This window comes from Melospiza melodia, chromosome 2, assembly GCF_035770615.1.
Source record: "Melospiza melodia melodia isolate bMelMel2 chromosome 2, bMelMel2.pri, whole genome shotgun sequence".
Classification (NCBI taxonomy): Eukaryota; Metazoa; Chordata; class Aves; order Passeriformes; family Passerellidae; genus Melospiza; species Melospiza melodia.
The window spans coordinates 10,707,888-10,724,834 of NC_086195.1; the positions used below are offsets into that span (position 1 = coordinate 10,707,888).

The window sequence follows — 16,947 nt, forward strand, 5'->3', positions numbered from 1 at the left end:
TTTACAGACTTGTTTTCCATCAATTTGTCTAACTGGTTTAAACCAGTTGATAAACATCTGCCTCCATAAACTCTTTGTGCAGCAAAATCCAGAAGTGGGTATCCCACTGGCTGAAGAAATACTTTATTTTTGTCTTTTAAACCAATTGTGCATCATATACCAAGTTGTTGTATTACAAGATTTGGTAAATCGTTTCCTTATGCAGATTGTTCACACCTTCAGGCTTTTCAAGACTCACTCCTACGTCCCTTGAGCCTTCTCTACAAAGTGAAGCATCCCAGCTCTCTAAGTGTGCTCCAGCCCCTAGATTGTTTCCAGCTGCTCTTCTGTAAGTGCACAGCATCCTCCTGGAGGCCAGCACTCCACAGCCCTTCAGGGACAGCCAACCCCTCTGATTTGCTCCCAGCACTCGTGGGGAAGAGCAGTATTGGGTCAGTGTAGCATCCACATTCTCTGAAAAAATTCCTTTACCCAGTATTTTTCTCCTGGGAAGCTGGGAAGCCTCAGAGAAAAGGAAAACAATTCTTATCTCATTTGCTTCTCCTCTGTTTTGCTCATGTGGAATGTGTTTGGAGATTGTTTACCCACAGGTGATTGCTTGATTGGACTCCGGTGTGAGTTGTTTTGACTCTTTGGCCAATCAGGGCCAAGCTGTGTCAGGACTCTGGAAAGAGTCATGAGTTTTCATTATTATCTTTTAAGCATTGAGTAAATATCCTTTCTGTATTGTTTAGTATAATTTAGTATAGTATTCTTTAAAATAATATAGTATCATAAAGTAATAAATTAGCCTTCTGAGAACATGGAGTCAGATACATTATTCCTGCCTTCGTTGGGGCATTCTCTGCAAATAAAACAGGTCAGCTTTCTTTGTCCACTGTACATTGAGAGGATGATTTGGGAAAGCTGTCAGGGATGGTGCCAGGACCCTCCCTTGGGAGTTGTACCTGCCTCTTGGGCCTCAGCCCCTCTCTAGCATGGTTTAATGATTAGTCCCTCAGGCTGTAATGCTCCTTTGCTTGGTGTGCATCCCCTGGGCAATCTCTTCCTCCTTCTCAGTTCAGAGGACTTGTTTGCTCATTCACCCTCCCCTCACCTTACCTTGGAGACTCTTCTGTAGTGATTCTTTACATGGCAGCCAATTCTCCTTAGCTCTCAATGATTTCTGTTGTCCTCACTATTCCTGCTATATCTTTTTAGTGATAGGGGAAGCAAAACAGCCCACAGTATTCAAAGTGTGAACACCTGAAGACTTTAAATAATACCATAATGATATTTTGTATGTTGCTCTCTATTTTTGTCATAGTAATGGCCAGCATTTGATTTGCTTTTTGACAGCTTCTAAGATGGAGTTGGTATTTTCATAGACCTTTTATAACTCCAGGATCTCTTTCCTGAGTGGTAATAACTAGTTTGGAGCTCATGCTGAGTACGTAAATTTGAGATTTCTTTTCCTCCCCATATTCTCAATATTGAATTTCATCTGTCTTTTTTATTGCCCAGTTGACACTCTGAGGCTCTTCTGCATCTCTCTGCAGCCAACTTTCCTTTTTTATTCCCCTGAATACCTTAGCACTATTAGGAAACTTGAGAGTTGCCTTCTTTTTCTGGATCAATGTAATGATAATCAGTGTACCTTATATGTTGACCAGTCCTGGCTCTGATCTGTGATACTTATGATGACATACACATTTGAGAAAGCTGAATGCTTTTGGCACTTCTGTGTTTCAATGGTTTGTTTGTTTGTGAAGTGGATCTCTTATCCTGTGACATCTTTGTTTCTCGAAATTCTTTAATGAGGAAGTATTGAGAATTTTTTAAATTGAATAAACCAGGTTTCCCTATACTGTGTGTGCACTGAATCATTCAAAGAGCCCTGCCAGACAGATGATGTGTGATTGCCCCTGTAAAACACGTCTCCATTAACTCGTATCTGTGTCTGCTAATTATATTCTTATGCATTTCTGAAAATTAGACTGATGCCATGATTAGACATACTGGGTTTTAGTTCCAGAAGAGGTTTTTAAAGAATGGGCATTGCATTTGGTAGCTCTTACCCAGCTGATGTTGAAACAGCTTTACATAGTAGCTGAAGTACTTATTGCATTTTCTGATTAATTTTATACTTGAAATATGTGTCACCACCATTAAATAATTTTAGGTCTATTTGTATATTTTGGCTTAAAAATATTTATTTTAGTTGTGTTGGCAGGCATTGATGCATCTGCATTCTGGTCAAGTATATATTTTTGAGAAGTTTTATAAGAATATATTTATCAAACAGGGAAAATAAGTAATTGGAGTGATTAAAGAGTGACAGAGTAATTTAATCTGAAATATATTCTGTTTTTAGAATGGAAGGAAGTAGTCGTATTTGTTCTGCATTAGTAGGGAATAAATCAGGTGTTTACGCACAGGCCATTTAAAATGTCTCACAGTGACTGGAACTTGTGGCTGGGGCTGATGGTTCTAACCCAAGATTAATAGAAGACCTGTGCCTTTAAAGATGAGTGAGTATAGGCCAGGCAAATTATCACTAAGCACCTAAAATAATATTGAAAAAATTTAGTCATCTGCAACTGTCATAAAACCTGCAGAGGTTGTGACCAATACTTCATTCACTGAGTCCTTGTGCTGCTGTTGTCCTCCATAGGGGACATGCTGCTCTGTCTCCCATGGACTGATGAATTTTAGAGATTTTTAAATTTAGTTCACTTTTTCTAATGTTAATATGTCATTTAGTTGAACTTATGTAGCAAGCATAAGCCAAGACTTATTGCAAAAAATAGTTTGAGGTGCATTTTACTCCTGTGAAAGTAGGTACTAAGGCTGTATTTTAGTGGGTCTGTTATAGAGAAGGCTGCAAAAATTTCTGGTTTTCATATTAGGAACCAAGCTGCTCCAGTTTTGATCTAAATTACATTTTTAAACTTACATGAAGTGTTTTTAAGGAAGCAGTTGTTTACCCACAACACACAATCCCTTTGGACTTTTGTCAACACATGGGTCTGATGTGATCAGCATTTGTAAGATGCTGCATAGGCAACTAACAGGCTAAAAAAGCCTCTAACCAACCAACCTGTAACTGTGTATTGAGGAAATTAAATATTTTTAAGCAATTAAAATTTGACATAATTTCTTAGAGAACAGACTTTTTATGTTTAAAACTCCTTATGTGGACATTCTCTATGTTCTTACAATAAAGTCATTTTGCCTGTTGCTTATCATTATTGATTCCAAAAAATAGTAATTTTTTCCCATCATCTGTCCTTTCCCTGCATTGTAAAACATCAGCGAATTCAGTAAATTTTGCACATCTTATTAGCATCAGTGAATATCTTCACTTAAATGAGTGTATTTAGTAAGATTAAAATCAGCAGAGAGCAAGAGAGCACCGTAAAGTTCATCTTGTATCACCTCAGTCTGTAGTTTCTTTCCAGTGTTCAGTTCAGATCCGCAGGTAACTTCATTTGGCAGAGGTTCCATTAGTGAGGAGCTGGATGTAGTGACTTCCCAGTCTTCTAAAAAGTCCATGCCTTCAGGTGGAATGTGTGTGTGTCTCCAAAAAAGCTACATGAATTTTAATGTAATGCATGCAGTGGCAATGGCTCTTACACATTCCAGTCTGTAATCAGAGTGACTTGGAGCCCTGAACCATCATTTTGGTCTCCTCTTCTGTACTCCAAGTACTACTTTATTAGCTATGGAACCATTTAGACAAATCTGAAAAAAAAGCACGAGTCACTCTGTACTTATCTCTGAAATAAATTACCTTATTAAGATCTACTTATTTTTAGTGAGATTTTGCCATTTTATTATTTTGCTGAATAGTATGTGTAATTTGCCCAGTAAAAACTTAGAAATTTTCAAGAATAGGGACTTTTGCATTTTCTTCTCTACTAGATAGGTTAAAATTATGCCTGCTTTCAACCTAAAGGTCAGGCACTACCTAAACTACTTGACAAAGCCTGTTATTTAAACAAAACACTTCACCAGTGTAATTCATCAGGAGCTGAGTATCACATATTTTGTGTGATAATAAGATGGAAAACATTGCAGATAGAGAGTCAGACAATAGATAGATACACCTGTCTTTTGAAAAGACAAGAGTACCTGCTGTTGCCAAAATAGAAATGAAGTGTACCTCTTGTATTTACCAGCAGATAAACATATTATGGCAAGCAGGAAAGATTTCAAATGCAGAAAGAAAAGAGCAATTTTTTTCAGGTTTTGAATTATTTTTTCCTTGTATGTTAGAAGTAATAATCAAACATTGCTCTAAGGAAATATACTAGCAGATCTTTGGTGTTACTGATCTAATCACATTAAAATATTATGAGCACTGTGCATATTGAATATCTAATCTCCTTAATCTTATAGTGCTGTGGATCTTATGTATTTGAATTTACCTGAGAGTGAAGAAGTTTCTTTTGGGTCTAATGATTCATCTGGTTCTAGAGATGTAATAGTAACCCTGCCAGAATACAAGAAAGGAAAACATCAATATGATTACATTTAAAAAGGAATTTCATAATAACACCAGATTCTTTCATAGGACAATAATCTTGAGCACTTTTTCAAAAATTATTTATGTTTCTACAGATTCAATTACCTCTTTTTAGTGGAAAAAAAATGCCATAGTGATGCCATTACTCAGAATTTATTGGCAGTTACTTATAAAGCAGCCTCATCCTGGCTTTGTGCCCTTCTAATCAATGTTGGCCAGTTTGGCAGGGAATTGGTCTGCAGCACTAATTGTATCCAGTATGTCTTTTGCTTTAAGTAAAATGTCATTGGTTTTATTTTCTGTAGGTTTATTTTTACATTCCCTTAGCACATTTTTGTGTTTAGAAACCTATTTTTTAATCACAGTTCACTTGCAGCAGCATCATTTTGCAATCATCTTGCCATTTGTAATGTCATCTCTGCAGGCTTGCATTAACTTCAGTTTGCCATCATCTTGATGTACTAACCTGCACATAGACCCGCACAGAAATAATTTAATATTCATCCTGGTGTGTGCAGTGATGTTTCATTAGACTTGAACTAACAGAATTTTGTCATCATAATTTGCTGTCATAATAGCCCAGTCTTCACAGATTTAATGTGACAGTCTTTTGCCACTGTGACTAAGGTTTTGAGCAATTGTCATCCAGGGACACTTAGGATGAAATCAGTGTAATTAAAACACAGATTCTTAATAGTACTGTACTTTAAACAGTTTGTCACCTCTCAAACAATAATTAAGCAGGCTAACAACACTTGCTTAGCTTGTAAGTGTTACTTTCTATGTGGGAAAGGGAAACAAAAAGGGGAAATTGAACGAGTGACTGGCAGAACTGTTAATAGAATTTGGGTTTCCAGATTGTCACTGTGTATTCCTGTATCCATTGGACTGCTCTCCTTTCAAACACAATTATTTTGTATATAAGATCATGCAAACTCGAACTCCTTATAACTGGTCTTATTACCTAGTCTGTAAATCTTATGAGAGAGAGTTACAGAAATAAAGAGATGAAAGGCATTTAGATTTCTTCTGCTGCAAGGGTTGAGATAGATCAAACGCACTTTGTTATTCTTGAAAAATTTGTTAAAGTTTTCCTTCCAAGCTTCAACTTAAAAGGGTTTGGTGACCTCTATGTGTATGTATTTTCATATGTGTAAGTATCTATTTACTCCCACAGTTTTCTCCTTATATCAAATCTAAGTTGATTTCACCCTAATTACGGCCATTTCCTTAGCATACATGAAAAATAATGGGGTGTTGTGATGTCTAGATGCTGAAAGGCAGCAGCTATGTACTTCTTCACCTTTTCCTTCCAGACTAAACATGTAATATCCCACAGTGTTTCTCTGCAAAGAAAACCGCCTGTTTGGATATTGGTGATTCTAAGTGCTCTCCAATTTTTCTGTGGCTTTCATAGAGTGTTGTGTCAAAGCTGGACAGAGCTGGGACATTGGCTGGAGCACAGCAAAGCCAGGGGAGGACGTGATGGGGTGCCTGGGGTAGTGTAGGCGGCTGGCACTCAAGTTGTGTTTCCCTAAAGAAAACTGTGTTTGTGTGAGCAGCCAGCACGTTTGCTCTGCAAAGTGACCTTGAGTTGTCTTTGGCAGAGCTGATGCAGCTTCCCTGCAGACCTAGGTGAATTCTCTGTCTCGTACGTATGGATTGTTGACTCTGATTCATAATTACCTCCTATTGATATTCTTTGCAATCAGCTTGGCATTTTTTCCTCTGCTCCTTACATATTGTGTTTGCTTTTGTTTTTTAAATACCTGCTTCCCTTCTAGACTAAATTTGTTTTTGTTTGCAGTTGTTTGTTTTCAGACGGAGAAACTTTTCTTGGTAATGACACGCAGACCTAAACAGTGTTTTCAAACATCTTCCAATTATCATTCACGTTTCTCTGTTTAACTTCTTTCTTCTCACTGATGAGGTTTTATAATTGTCTTCAGCTTTGTGAAATTGGGTCCTCTTAAAAGAAGTATTAAATGTGCACACGCATGCATTACTATTGCTGCTCCTTGTCTGTGAGTGCACTTGCTCTCTCTGTGACATACATGTAGGCAAATGTGTGTATGTACAAAAACTGATCAATATTTCACCATTTAGATTGGTGTAAGTAATCAAGTTTTTATCAGTTGCATTTAAGCATTGTGGAGTCTGGGATGACTTCCTTGGTGACTCAGAATACAGGCTTCCCTTGGGTGAGTTGCAATGGCAATAAGAATTGGGTGAATTTTACATGTTTTGGACCCACCCTGGGAAAAGAACTGCACCAAGGAGTTTTCTGCCCAACTGGGGAACCTCCTGTGCTGCATCTCACTGCTGGTCTGTGGGCTCAGATTTTCTTCTTGTGGACACTGAGAAGGCAGGGAAAAGAGGGACGGTCTGACCTTGGCCTTTCATGGCATGGGCACACAACCAAGGGTGAACCAACAAAACAAAGCTAGAGAAAAACACCCCTTTGCCCCACCAAGGGCAGTTTGGGGCAGGAGCCTGTTTTAGATACTCAGATGCTTTCCAGATCATTTTCAGGATCCTTTCTGTGGGTTACATGAGATGCTTGTGGAGATTGGAGTGACTTACATGCCTAAATCTGGAAAAAGAAATACTAGTTAATAAGATGTTCTCCCTTCTGGTCATATCAGCCTCTCTGGAGTGATTAAAACCAACATTTTAAAGACATAAATGAGTAATTCTAATTCTGCTTTATTACTTTGATTTCTACTTCATATATATCAGTAATTAAAATCTTCTTTCTCTTCTCTTCTTTGTAATCTTAATATTAGTTTTTATATCATTTGCTATCCTTTTTTGCACTTTACTTTGGATGGCTCCATATATCTTCTGAGTAGTCTGGTCCAAATGACTCCAGTAAAGACTGATTTAATTTCTGCTGGGGTGAAAGTTTCTGAAAGTTGGAGAATTGACAGGGTTTGAGAATAAAGATATAAAAAGCATGGACATGCCTTCCTCCTAAATCTGCTTGAGACCTCACACCGAAGACAGATCCACTGGGTGAAAAGGATTGCTTGTTCTTTAGCTGAAGCTTTCCAGAATGGATAGTGATTGTTTTCTGAGAGTTACTTTTTCTGTTGAACTAGCAAGAAGAAAGCCCACACTGCTTTTTGCTAGATGCTCTGCAAAAGAGATTAACCCCTATTTCCCAGTAGCCATGACATGGAGGAGAGAGCTTTCCTGGGGAGAGCACAGACTGCAGTGAACCAATATGTTGCTTCCTATGCTAGAGCATGTCTTCAAGCAAAAGTGTTTCATGACATAGAAATAAAATTATTTATTTTTACACAACTTGCATATGAGAGGGCTTTGTCCTTGTCATTGTATTGGCTACCTATTTTCTGACTATAAACTCATATTAATATATTTTACTTTCAAAGGTAAAAGTTACTACTTCCTTCAGAGATAAGAGCAAGTTTTTTTGTCTTGGTTTGAAGATTTTTTGTCTTTTATTTTCTGCAGATCAAATAAACAAGAAAAAGAACCCCTTTGCAACGTGTACTAAAATCCTCTATGATATATTCCTTTTTGAAGTAAAAATAGGCTAAGAAACAAAAGAGAGAAGTTCTTCAATGGCTGACATTGGAAAGATTTTTTTTCTTTTCTTTTCCTTGTCGATTTCACAGGGAAATCAGAAGCTGCCTGTTTACTTCTGTTGTGATAAAGCTGTCCAAGATGTTTTTTTTTTCCCTCTGATGCTGACATGCAAGTTGTTTGTTTTTGTTTGTTTTTGTTTTTTTTTTTTCATGACAGGAAGCGAATAATAAAAAGAATCAGAGCCAATATACCACCAGGGCAAAAACCCACGCTGCACATTAGTGCTTGCAGGAATCCCATCCCAGTTCTCCCTGCACATCAGTCCCACAGTCCCTGGAGCTCAGCACTTCTTCCCACACAGACAGATGTGATAGATTTGCAAATACTGGCAAGAGCACAGAGGCATCTTGTTATGAGCTTAATGGCTGAACAGAGCAACAGGCTTGGACTGCCTTTAATTTTTTTAATTTTTTTTTATTTTTATTTTTTTAGGTCAGCACTGGCAGTGATTTAAAAACAGGGTGGAATAAAGGTTGAAATGCTTTCTGAAATTATAATCAAAATATCATCTGTCTCTTAGGTTTATGCTGTAAGCACTCTCTCTGCCCGATGTTGAGTTGTATTGGCAAACAACATGTGCCACTGGGATGTTTAAAAAGTCATAAGAGGTTTGTAAATCAGTTCTGTGCAGCATGCTACCAATTTGTTATTTTCTTGTTTTATTTGTTAACAGGAAAGGAGATAGACAATACAAATGGCAATATGGTGTGCTCTGCTTTGTTGGGGGTTTGTTAGGTGCTTGTGTCCTGGTAAATTACAGCAAGATAGTGGATTTGTTCCTCTGTGGAGGTTGTTAACATTAAGTTGATTTATTTTTGTTGAATTGGGGACCTCTCCTCCCATATCAATTATGTCAAAAGCATAATTTTCCAATTGTGTTCTCTTTTTTTCCCTGACAGAGAAGTCCTGAATTTTAATGTAACTCTTTATTATGGTACAGAAGAATCAGAGACATGAGAACTTGGTGCCCATGTCCAGCCCATGGTTTGACCATTATCATCAATCCTAACCTTCCTCTGGTTTAGCTTACTGAGACAATAAATGTGACTGCCAAGTTTGGATGTTGAAATCCATTTCTTTTCAATAGTCACACTGACATGGGCTGAACCCAATCCCCTAAATGGTTTCTGAACAGGCAGTTTATTGTTGTCCTTGTTTCCAGATTGCTGCTGCCCTCCTCGGCGTTTGCTCCAGCTCTGCATTTCTGTCACGCTCATGCTGCTGGAAAGGAGATATTTTCAAGTTTATCAATACTTGGGCTTTGAAAGGACTTCTCAAGCAGGGAAATAAACAGCCTCTGTGTGTAAAACCTTTGTTAATGGGTGGCTGAAAGTCACCCAAACCATTTCTGTGACGATGACAATTTTCTTTCATTTAAGCCATTACTGGTTGTGGAAGAGTAAGGCAACATTAAACTAAAGCTGACAACAATCACTGAAAAAAATACCCATTTTTATAATTCCAGATTTTCTACATTTTCCAGATTCTCGGTGACTTTGAAGCTTGTTCTTTTCCCTTGCAGCACAGGCACTGTAGTCTCTGAGCTCAGAGGTCAGAGCCTGCTACCTGCAGCATGTAGAAGGGAGAACGAGGCAGGTGGTCTCTGACCATCAGCATTTGTTGAGTGTACAGTGATAATCTGAATAAATTAAAGCTACAGAGAAGCTTTGCCTTATTCTCTGTCGTGAAGATAGAGCAAAAAGACCTTACACAAACCAAAACCTGGTGTGTCAAAATGCTCCAGGCTATGCCTGCAATCTAAGTGCTGGCTAATAGGCACAAAGAGATATATTTTTAACACCTTCAGTAGCCTGGTGTTTCTCAGCATTAGGCAGTCACAGCATTCATAGCTGCTGAAAATAGTATTAATTTTTTAAGAGCCCCTCCATTTCTTTACAGTCCCCTAAAATCACCACCAAACCAACCAATCCAAACCCAACCAAAATACCCAGTATATCTGAACACTCACTTTTGTTATTTCTCTCTGTGGCCCAAAACATTTTTACTCTTTTCCAATTGACTGGAGGGGCATCAAAAGGAAGAAGAGAAATTGTTTGTGGGCTGAAGCTTTCTGCCCTGCTATGTATGAAGCAGATGTTCACTTGAGGCCACCATGGTTTTGAACTCCCCCAGTGTAAAGAGAGGAAGAAAATATGCATTTCCTGCATGTGGAAGATTGTTAAATATGTAAGTTATTGCAAATATTGCTGCTTTGGGTTTTTTTTTTTTAAAGAAAATGCTGAGTCGCACTGCATTTTTTGAAAAACTTGATCCAAATATGCTCCGATGGTCTCAAAGCCATTGCCAGAGAGGATGAATAATCCACATGAATTTTTGTGGATTGCAACTAAAGCTGGGTGTAAGACAGACCACAGGTCTCTGTTGAGATTAAGGCCTTGTGATCAGATTTAGAAACAGAGATTTATGCTCCTGAAAGTTTTAGAGTAAAGGTTTGTCACCTTGAAATGAAGATAAGCCAGGAGGATCACAGTTCTGCTATCATTTTCCCTCAAGGTAACTTTCACTTATAGCCTTTAAATATGTTACTGGGCCTCAGTTACTGACAGCATGTGCTATTAAGGGTGACTTTAGGTATTTTAAAACAAAGAAATTGCACAATAAGCGCTTCCTTTCCTGGCTTTTCTCAGTCTCCTTCTCCCTCAAATAATCAAAATGCTGCTGCTGTTACAGTGTGCTCTGTTCTGCTTCAGATTATTTTCTACATCAGTTCATGACTTGCAGTTCCTGTGGGCTGCAAATTAATCCTTAGCAGTCTCTTGGAGTGCACTGTACATCCAGGTTCCTCAGTGTATTAATTTGACTATCAGTGTAGAAAATGCCAGTGGCTGTAAGGTTATATTACACACTTCATTTTTGTGTTTATTTTTCTGTATAATCCAGGAAATTACTTATAAATTTATAATCAGCATGACTAGACACATTAAGCTTTAAAACTGAAAAATACCACTTTTCAGGTTTTTAAGGATAGATTTTAAAAAATAGACAGCATGAGAGTGTTTCTTTAAATGACTCTTCAAATGAAACCATTTACATGATTTAATGTGGCCTGTCTCTAAAGGCTGTACATACTGCACAAAGTACATATCGTAGACAGCAGCCTTATAAAAATCTGCATTTGGGTGAAGGATGCTGCACAATACTTTTTCCAAGTATTGTGTGGATGCCTCTTTTTCCTTCCTGTGCAAACTAAAGAGGCCTGGCACTGAGTGCAGGGGGAGAGCCTCAGCCCAGGCCCCACCTGTTTGGGATTTGGGACAGAAAGGGATGTTCCCACTGTTAGGAAGAGAAATAGACAGCTTGTGTGCACTCCTTCCTCTGCCTCCTCTGCAGCTCCTGGGCTGTGTACAGCATTAGAACTGCGTGGTTTTGGTGGGAGTGGAAAAGGTCAGTTGTAAGTCAATAGTCCTGGGGTTTTTTTGGTTGTTTTTTTTGTTTTTTTTTGTTTTTTTTTTTCCTGTTTAAGCAGCTACTGACTTACCACAACTTGTGTTAACATTTACACATTTAGTTGGGTGACAACACTATTTTAGGGTTTGTTTATTTTTTCCCTGCTCAGAAGGGAGGTTGAAATCCCAAAAGTTAGGGAGGGTTGCTGCTCCTCTCCCAAAAAAGGAGGAACCTGTCTGGGGATGGGCTGGGGGTCATTTGCTGGGAAGGAATCAGATTTGTTTCATAGGGCTCTCCAGGGAGCTGTGCAATGGGAGCATAAATATCTTCACCCCGCTTTGTAGCCTGAATGTTCCTTGGGAAGCTGCAACCCATAATTTAAATCCATTGCACATGCCACCCTGGAAGCACAGCCTTATACGTCGAGTGCATGGGCTGTCCTATTATGGGAAATCAACTTTGTTTTGAAGGGGAAGCACAGAGAGCATTGCTTCTGCGCAGGTCCTGGAATTTGAAACATTTCGGGGCCTCCAAAGAGCCCTGGCATTAGTTCCCATGCCGGCTGGGTGAAGTGAGGATCCTGCCTGTCCCTGCCTCTCCCTGCCTGTCCCAGCCCGGGCACCGCTGCCCTGGGCTCCTCTCTCTGCGGGGACACAGCTGGCCCTAAGCAGGGACAAGCCTAATCCAGCTAAAAGCCACTGGAGCAGCAAAGTTGGGATATACTTTGCCAAGAGATATTTTGCTGTTGTTTTCTTTTTGCTCTGTTTTGTGGAGAGATTTCATGTCTGCTCACATGCTTTGGTATGAGGAAGTGGAAGATGATTGTAAGTATGAACAGACTGACATAATTTATCACAATATTCACTTTGACAGAGCAGTGTAGTGCTGCACAGCCCACTAACAGCATGCATTTTTAAATGTTTGTTTTCCAAGTCTAAACTAGGAGAGCACCTGAGGGGGAAAATAAAGTGATTTTTTTTGTCTCTGATAGAGGGCTATTATCCTTTACATTATATATAAAAGAAGTTATCCTGAAACAGTACCCAGCTCTCCTTTGAAGAAAAATAACACATTTCTTTCTGAAGTTCAACAGTTATTAAAGCATGGGGTTAAAAAAGAGAGAATTGAGGGGACACACCAATACACTTGAAAAAAAAATAGTGTCATTATTCTAATATTTTGGCAACACATCAAAGGAGTAATCAGCTTCTTTGAACTTTAATGGCATATGCAGTTTCATTGCCTAATATTAACTTACAGAGTAAGAGAGCTCTTCTCTGGTTGCTGAACTGTCTGGTATCAGCTGAATGAGGGGGTGTCAGTTTAGTTCAGAGCGAGCAGCAGCTGAGCTCTCCCAGAAAAAAACAAAAACCCAAAAAGACCCAGCCATCTTTTCCAGACTTGCACTTGTTTGTTGGTGTAAAATGAACCCCTATGTGCAATATGAAGGAATACAGAGGATGCCAAGAGCAGGAGACAGAGAAGAGCCAAGAATGAAAGAATGCCAGAGCATTTTAAAATCCATCTACCATGCTCCCAGATGATATTTCTTTTTCCTCCCCCACCCAGGCTCTCAGAACAGATTGTCCCAGTGAAAAAATAAGTGTCAGAGTTGTCTGGACATAATCTGTGGTCTCTGCCCCCTGTTTTATAATGTATTTTGGCTCTTCCACTTTCAGTTTAGTCCTGTTAGAGAGAATTTCTGTTTTTCTTTATTTTCTGATCATAAAAGGCAGGGAAATACAGACATGCTATCATTTATCCCCATAGAATATAATGCACTGTGTGGTCCATGTGATGAAGACAGTCTCAAAATAAGATTAAATTTTTTAATGTTTGACAGGAAGGAAGCTTAAAACAGAAAATTTCGAGGTTCAAGTGTCGTATTATGCCATATTTGCTTTCCTTTTTGCAAGATGAAGTCAAACTTTATTTTCTTTGTGCAATAAATAAAACTTGAATTAGCTATTAATTTTCCAGACAGTTTTGTACTGATTAGAGAACTTCTTTTACTGATTGATAACATCTTTTACTTAATGGACACAGTCTCGAAGTTCAAGTAAGATAAAACAAGGAGAGCATCATTATCACAAACTGGATAATTATGAGAAAGTTTTCTTAACTTCTGAAAAGGTTGGAGGTGCACTTGGGAAGAAGAAATGTCTTGGGTTTCTCCTAAGAGGCTTTAGTCCTGGCTAGCAAAAGGATTCTTTGGAGAGGAATAAAGATAATTTGTTTTCTTCAATTTTCTATATACTCCCTTTCCAAGGGAAATCACATTATCAGCCCAGATTTCTTTTCCTTAGCCTTGGGGAAGAGATGGTAATGCAAGGAAAGTTGGGCAGGTGCTTGCTAACTAAGGGGGAGAGATATTTACTGCTTAGTTCAAAAGTTGTAATTTCACTCTGGAAAGGTAGAAGATTAGTAGATGAAAAAAAATAGTTGTGATAGAGGTTTTGTAAAATATGAATAGAAACCAGAGTTGCATCTAGCAGATGAATAGCATTCATGACAAGAGCCATTAAATCACTTGCTAAATTATGTTATGTAAGTCTGTCCATATCTAAAATGAAAGGGTGATGTCCTAGCACTTTTTGGGAGTTATTTAGCTGAATGGATTTCTTTAGCTGTATCCTCACTCTTTTAAAGAGCATGACATTTTTCTTTATATAATTTTCTATAATATTTTCAAGGGAGTTTTAATGGCTTTATTTCAATAAAAATGGAAAAACCTCTATCTGCACTTTGTGACAAGTTGTGCCCAAAATAACATTCCCAAATTTGTCCTCTGCCTTCATTCAGGACATGTCACATCCCTTACTTGTTGTCTTTGCTTCCTTGGCTTTTCTTTCCATATTGGATGAAAACTTTTTGCTTTTAAAGGTGACAGTGGTCACTTACACCTTTGTTTTGTTTTTAAGTCCATCCTTTCTCTTTTCTTGTCGGCCCCTCTTCAACCCTTCATCCACCTCTGCACTCACCTCTTCCCTTTTGTGTTCTGTTCTCCCCCGTGCCACAGCAATAAAGATGGGCTCTTCATTCCCTGACTCGTCTCACTTTAGCTGAGAATGACCTTTGCGAAATTCAAAGATATTTATTCATTGCCAAGGGCTTTGCTTTCTTTCCTGAGCTGTTCAGTGTTTACTTCTTCCTGAGTCAGACTGGAAACACCTTGGGGCAGCTGCTGTCTCTTCCTCGATTTCTGCAGAGCCTTTGACAATGACACCTAAATAATAAAGTGGCAGGAAAATGAGATATCATAAATTTCATTTTGTTTTAATTAAGATGAGATTACTGGGAACTTAATTTCAGAAGTCAGTCTCCCTAGGGGATTCAGTATCATATGCTGTATTTCTTCCTTCTAGCAGATATAATCCTCTTTCTGTGTCCTTATTTTGACATGGAACCAAATTCTGCTCGCAGTCACACACACAGGCATCCTCTTTCTCTGCTTGGATTTGCACAAAGTAGTGACTAAAAATAGAATTAATCATCCAGCATGGAAAAGAAATTAATCCTGCCTGAAAGCTGGTGGCCACAAGGGGTCTCCTAGAGGATGCCATGGATGTTCCTCAGCCGGGGTCCATCCAGGTTCACACCTCAGCTCAGCTCAGAAATTTCTGAAGTGAATTCCCAGATGTCAGATTCCCTGTGGTGCACCGACACCCAACCCAGGGCTGTGCCCTGCATCTCTTTTGGAGGAGCTGACTCAAAGCCAGGCTCTGGGTCCGGCTGGTGGGCACTGACTCACAGTGGGTGTGTGGGGCACCAGGGTGACCCTGGAGCTCCTCCAGAAGGAGCCCTGTGACACACACACGCCCTGCAGGGGAATGCTGGCCTGGCAGGCTCCTCCTGAGGGGCCACATGATCTGCTGAGGCCCCAGACGCACCAGGGGATGGGAGGAGCATGGCAGCAAACTTCTTTGGATCTTGGTTGTAAGGAGAGAACTTCTTGGAAAGTCACACCCTATTTAGTGCAGGAGGTTTCTTCCTCACCCTCACCCTCTGTCTGCCCCCTCAGCCCTGGTTCTCTGGCTGCCCACAGATTCCTCCAACACAGTTATTGATCAGGGGAATTAAAATAATTCAAAGAATGGGAGTCTAAGAGCATGCTACATTCTGTGAAAATATAAACATTTTTTAAAAAAGAAACAAGTCAATTATTTTACTAATCGAATAGTTGCTGATAAGATCATGTTTTTTATTACTGAAAAGATAGAATATTTGTAGAAAAAGGTTGACCATTTGACTAATAACACATTATTGACAAATATTTGAACAATGTGAAATTATACAAACCAAAATGTCCAAGGGGTTAAGTGTTTTTAAATGATCTCCAGGGGAAACAGGATTAGACTCATATATTTTTATCATGGATTACTGTGAGACAAAATCACATTGAATGGTATTTCGAACCAAGCAGCCTCAATTTGAAAGAGCTGACTTGTTGATTTTCACAGTACATTTTCAATTAAATGTTACCCCAAAGCTTAATTATCATTTAGGAGGATAACCATTGTACTGTGTTATAGCTAACTGCTGGATAAAGACTTCTCAATAAATTTAGTGGAACTTTGTAGCATCGCATTGCTGTTGCAGGAGATGCACTTGTGCTAATGCTGTATCGCTGCCAGGGGAAGCAAAATGACATTGGGAATTTTAAATAATTGTGCCTTATCAAAGACTGAGCTTTGTAGAAAGCAGGAATAATGGTTAATGGAGTGTGGCTTTCCAGAACATCTTGCCAACTGTGCAGCACAGAGGAACAAGATTCTTCATCTTCCCAGAAAAACCTGGAGCAAAGGAGTTGTTTGGGTTCAGAGTGCTCGCTACAGAGACCAATGAGACTTCCCTTCTAGGTTACTTACCACATGTGCAACAAGTCAGAGCATTTTTAATTATATGCTTTGAAGGACAGATAAGCTGCATTTCAAGAAAGTCATAAACTTTCTTGGTTCTTCTTGCAAGCTGTATTATGGGATATTATTTAGAGCATGAGGCCGATGCTATTTGAGAGATTTTCTGGTCCTTTCCATAATTTTGTATTTTAAAAATATCCAAATCTATCTGTTGGGGTTTTTTTTTTTAGTTGTATGCAGTTTTTTATTCTGAAGAGCAAATATAGTTTTTAAATATTATGAGAATGTGTAGAAGAAATAATATTATGTGAGCAGAAGCATATGTTCTTGTAATTTTGGATATGTTCATACAAGATAACAGTTAACATGCCAGAATTATACTTAATTTCTTTCTTGAAGAATTTTTAAAGGATTATTATCTTCAGCAGAAAGAAAGTAGCATCATTTCAATGATAATAAAATAAGAAGATACAGTTGTAAAAGTTTCCTCAAAGAAACCATTACAGAAGTATGTTAGTCCTAAGGGTGTTTTTTTCCCCCTAGAGTAGTTTTCTATGAAGT

At 38.6% G+C, this 16,947-nt stretch overlaps 1 protein-coding gene across 10 annotated transcripts in view; it reads left to right on the plus strand.

Annotated features, from left to right (window-relative positions):
• DMD (dystrophin) overlaps positions 1 to 16,947 on the plus strand; it is a 1,043,904-nt gene that overhangs the window by 55,277 nt on the left and 971,680 nt on the right. The window contains exon 1 of one of the 10 annotated variants that reach the window (XM_063182190.1): positions 12,068 to 12,351. The exons of the other annotated variants lie outside the window; for them this stretch is intronic. Coding sequence (XP_063038260.1) covers positions 12,309 to 12,351 — 43 coding nt within the window. The 5' untranslated portion in view covers positions 12,068 to 12,308. Of the gene's footprint in view, positions 1 to 12,067; positions 12,352 to 16,947 lie in introns of those variants that run through there. 10 annotated transcript variants of the gene reach the window in all.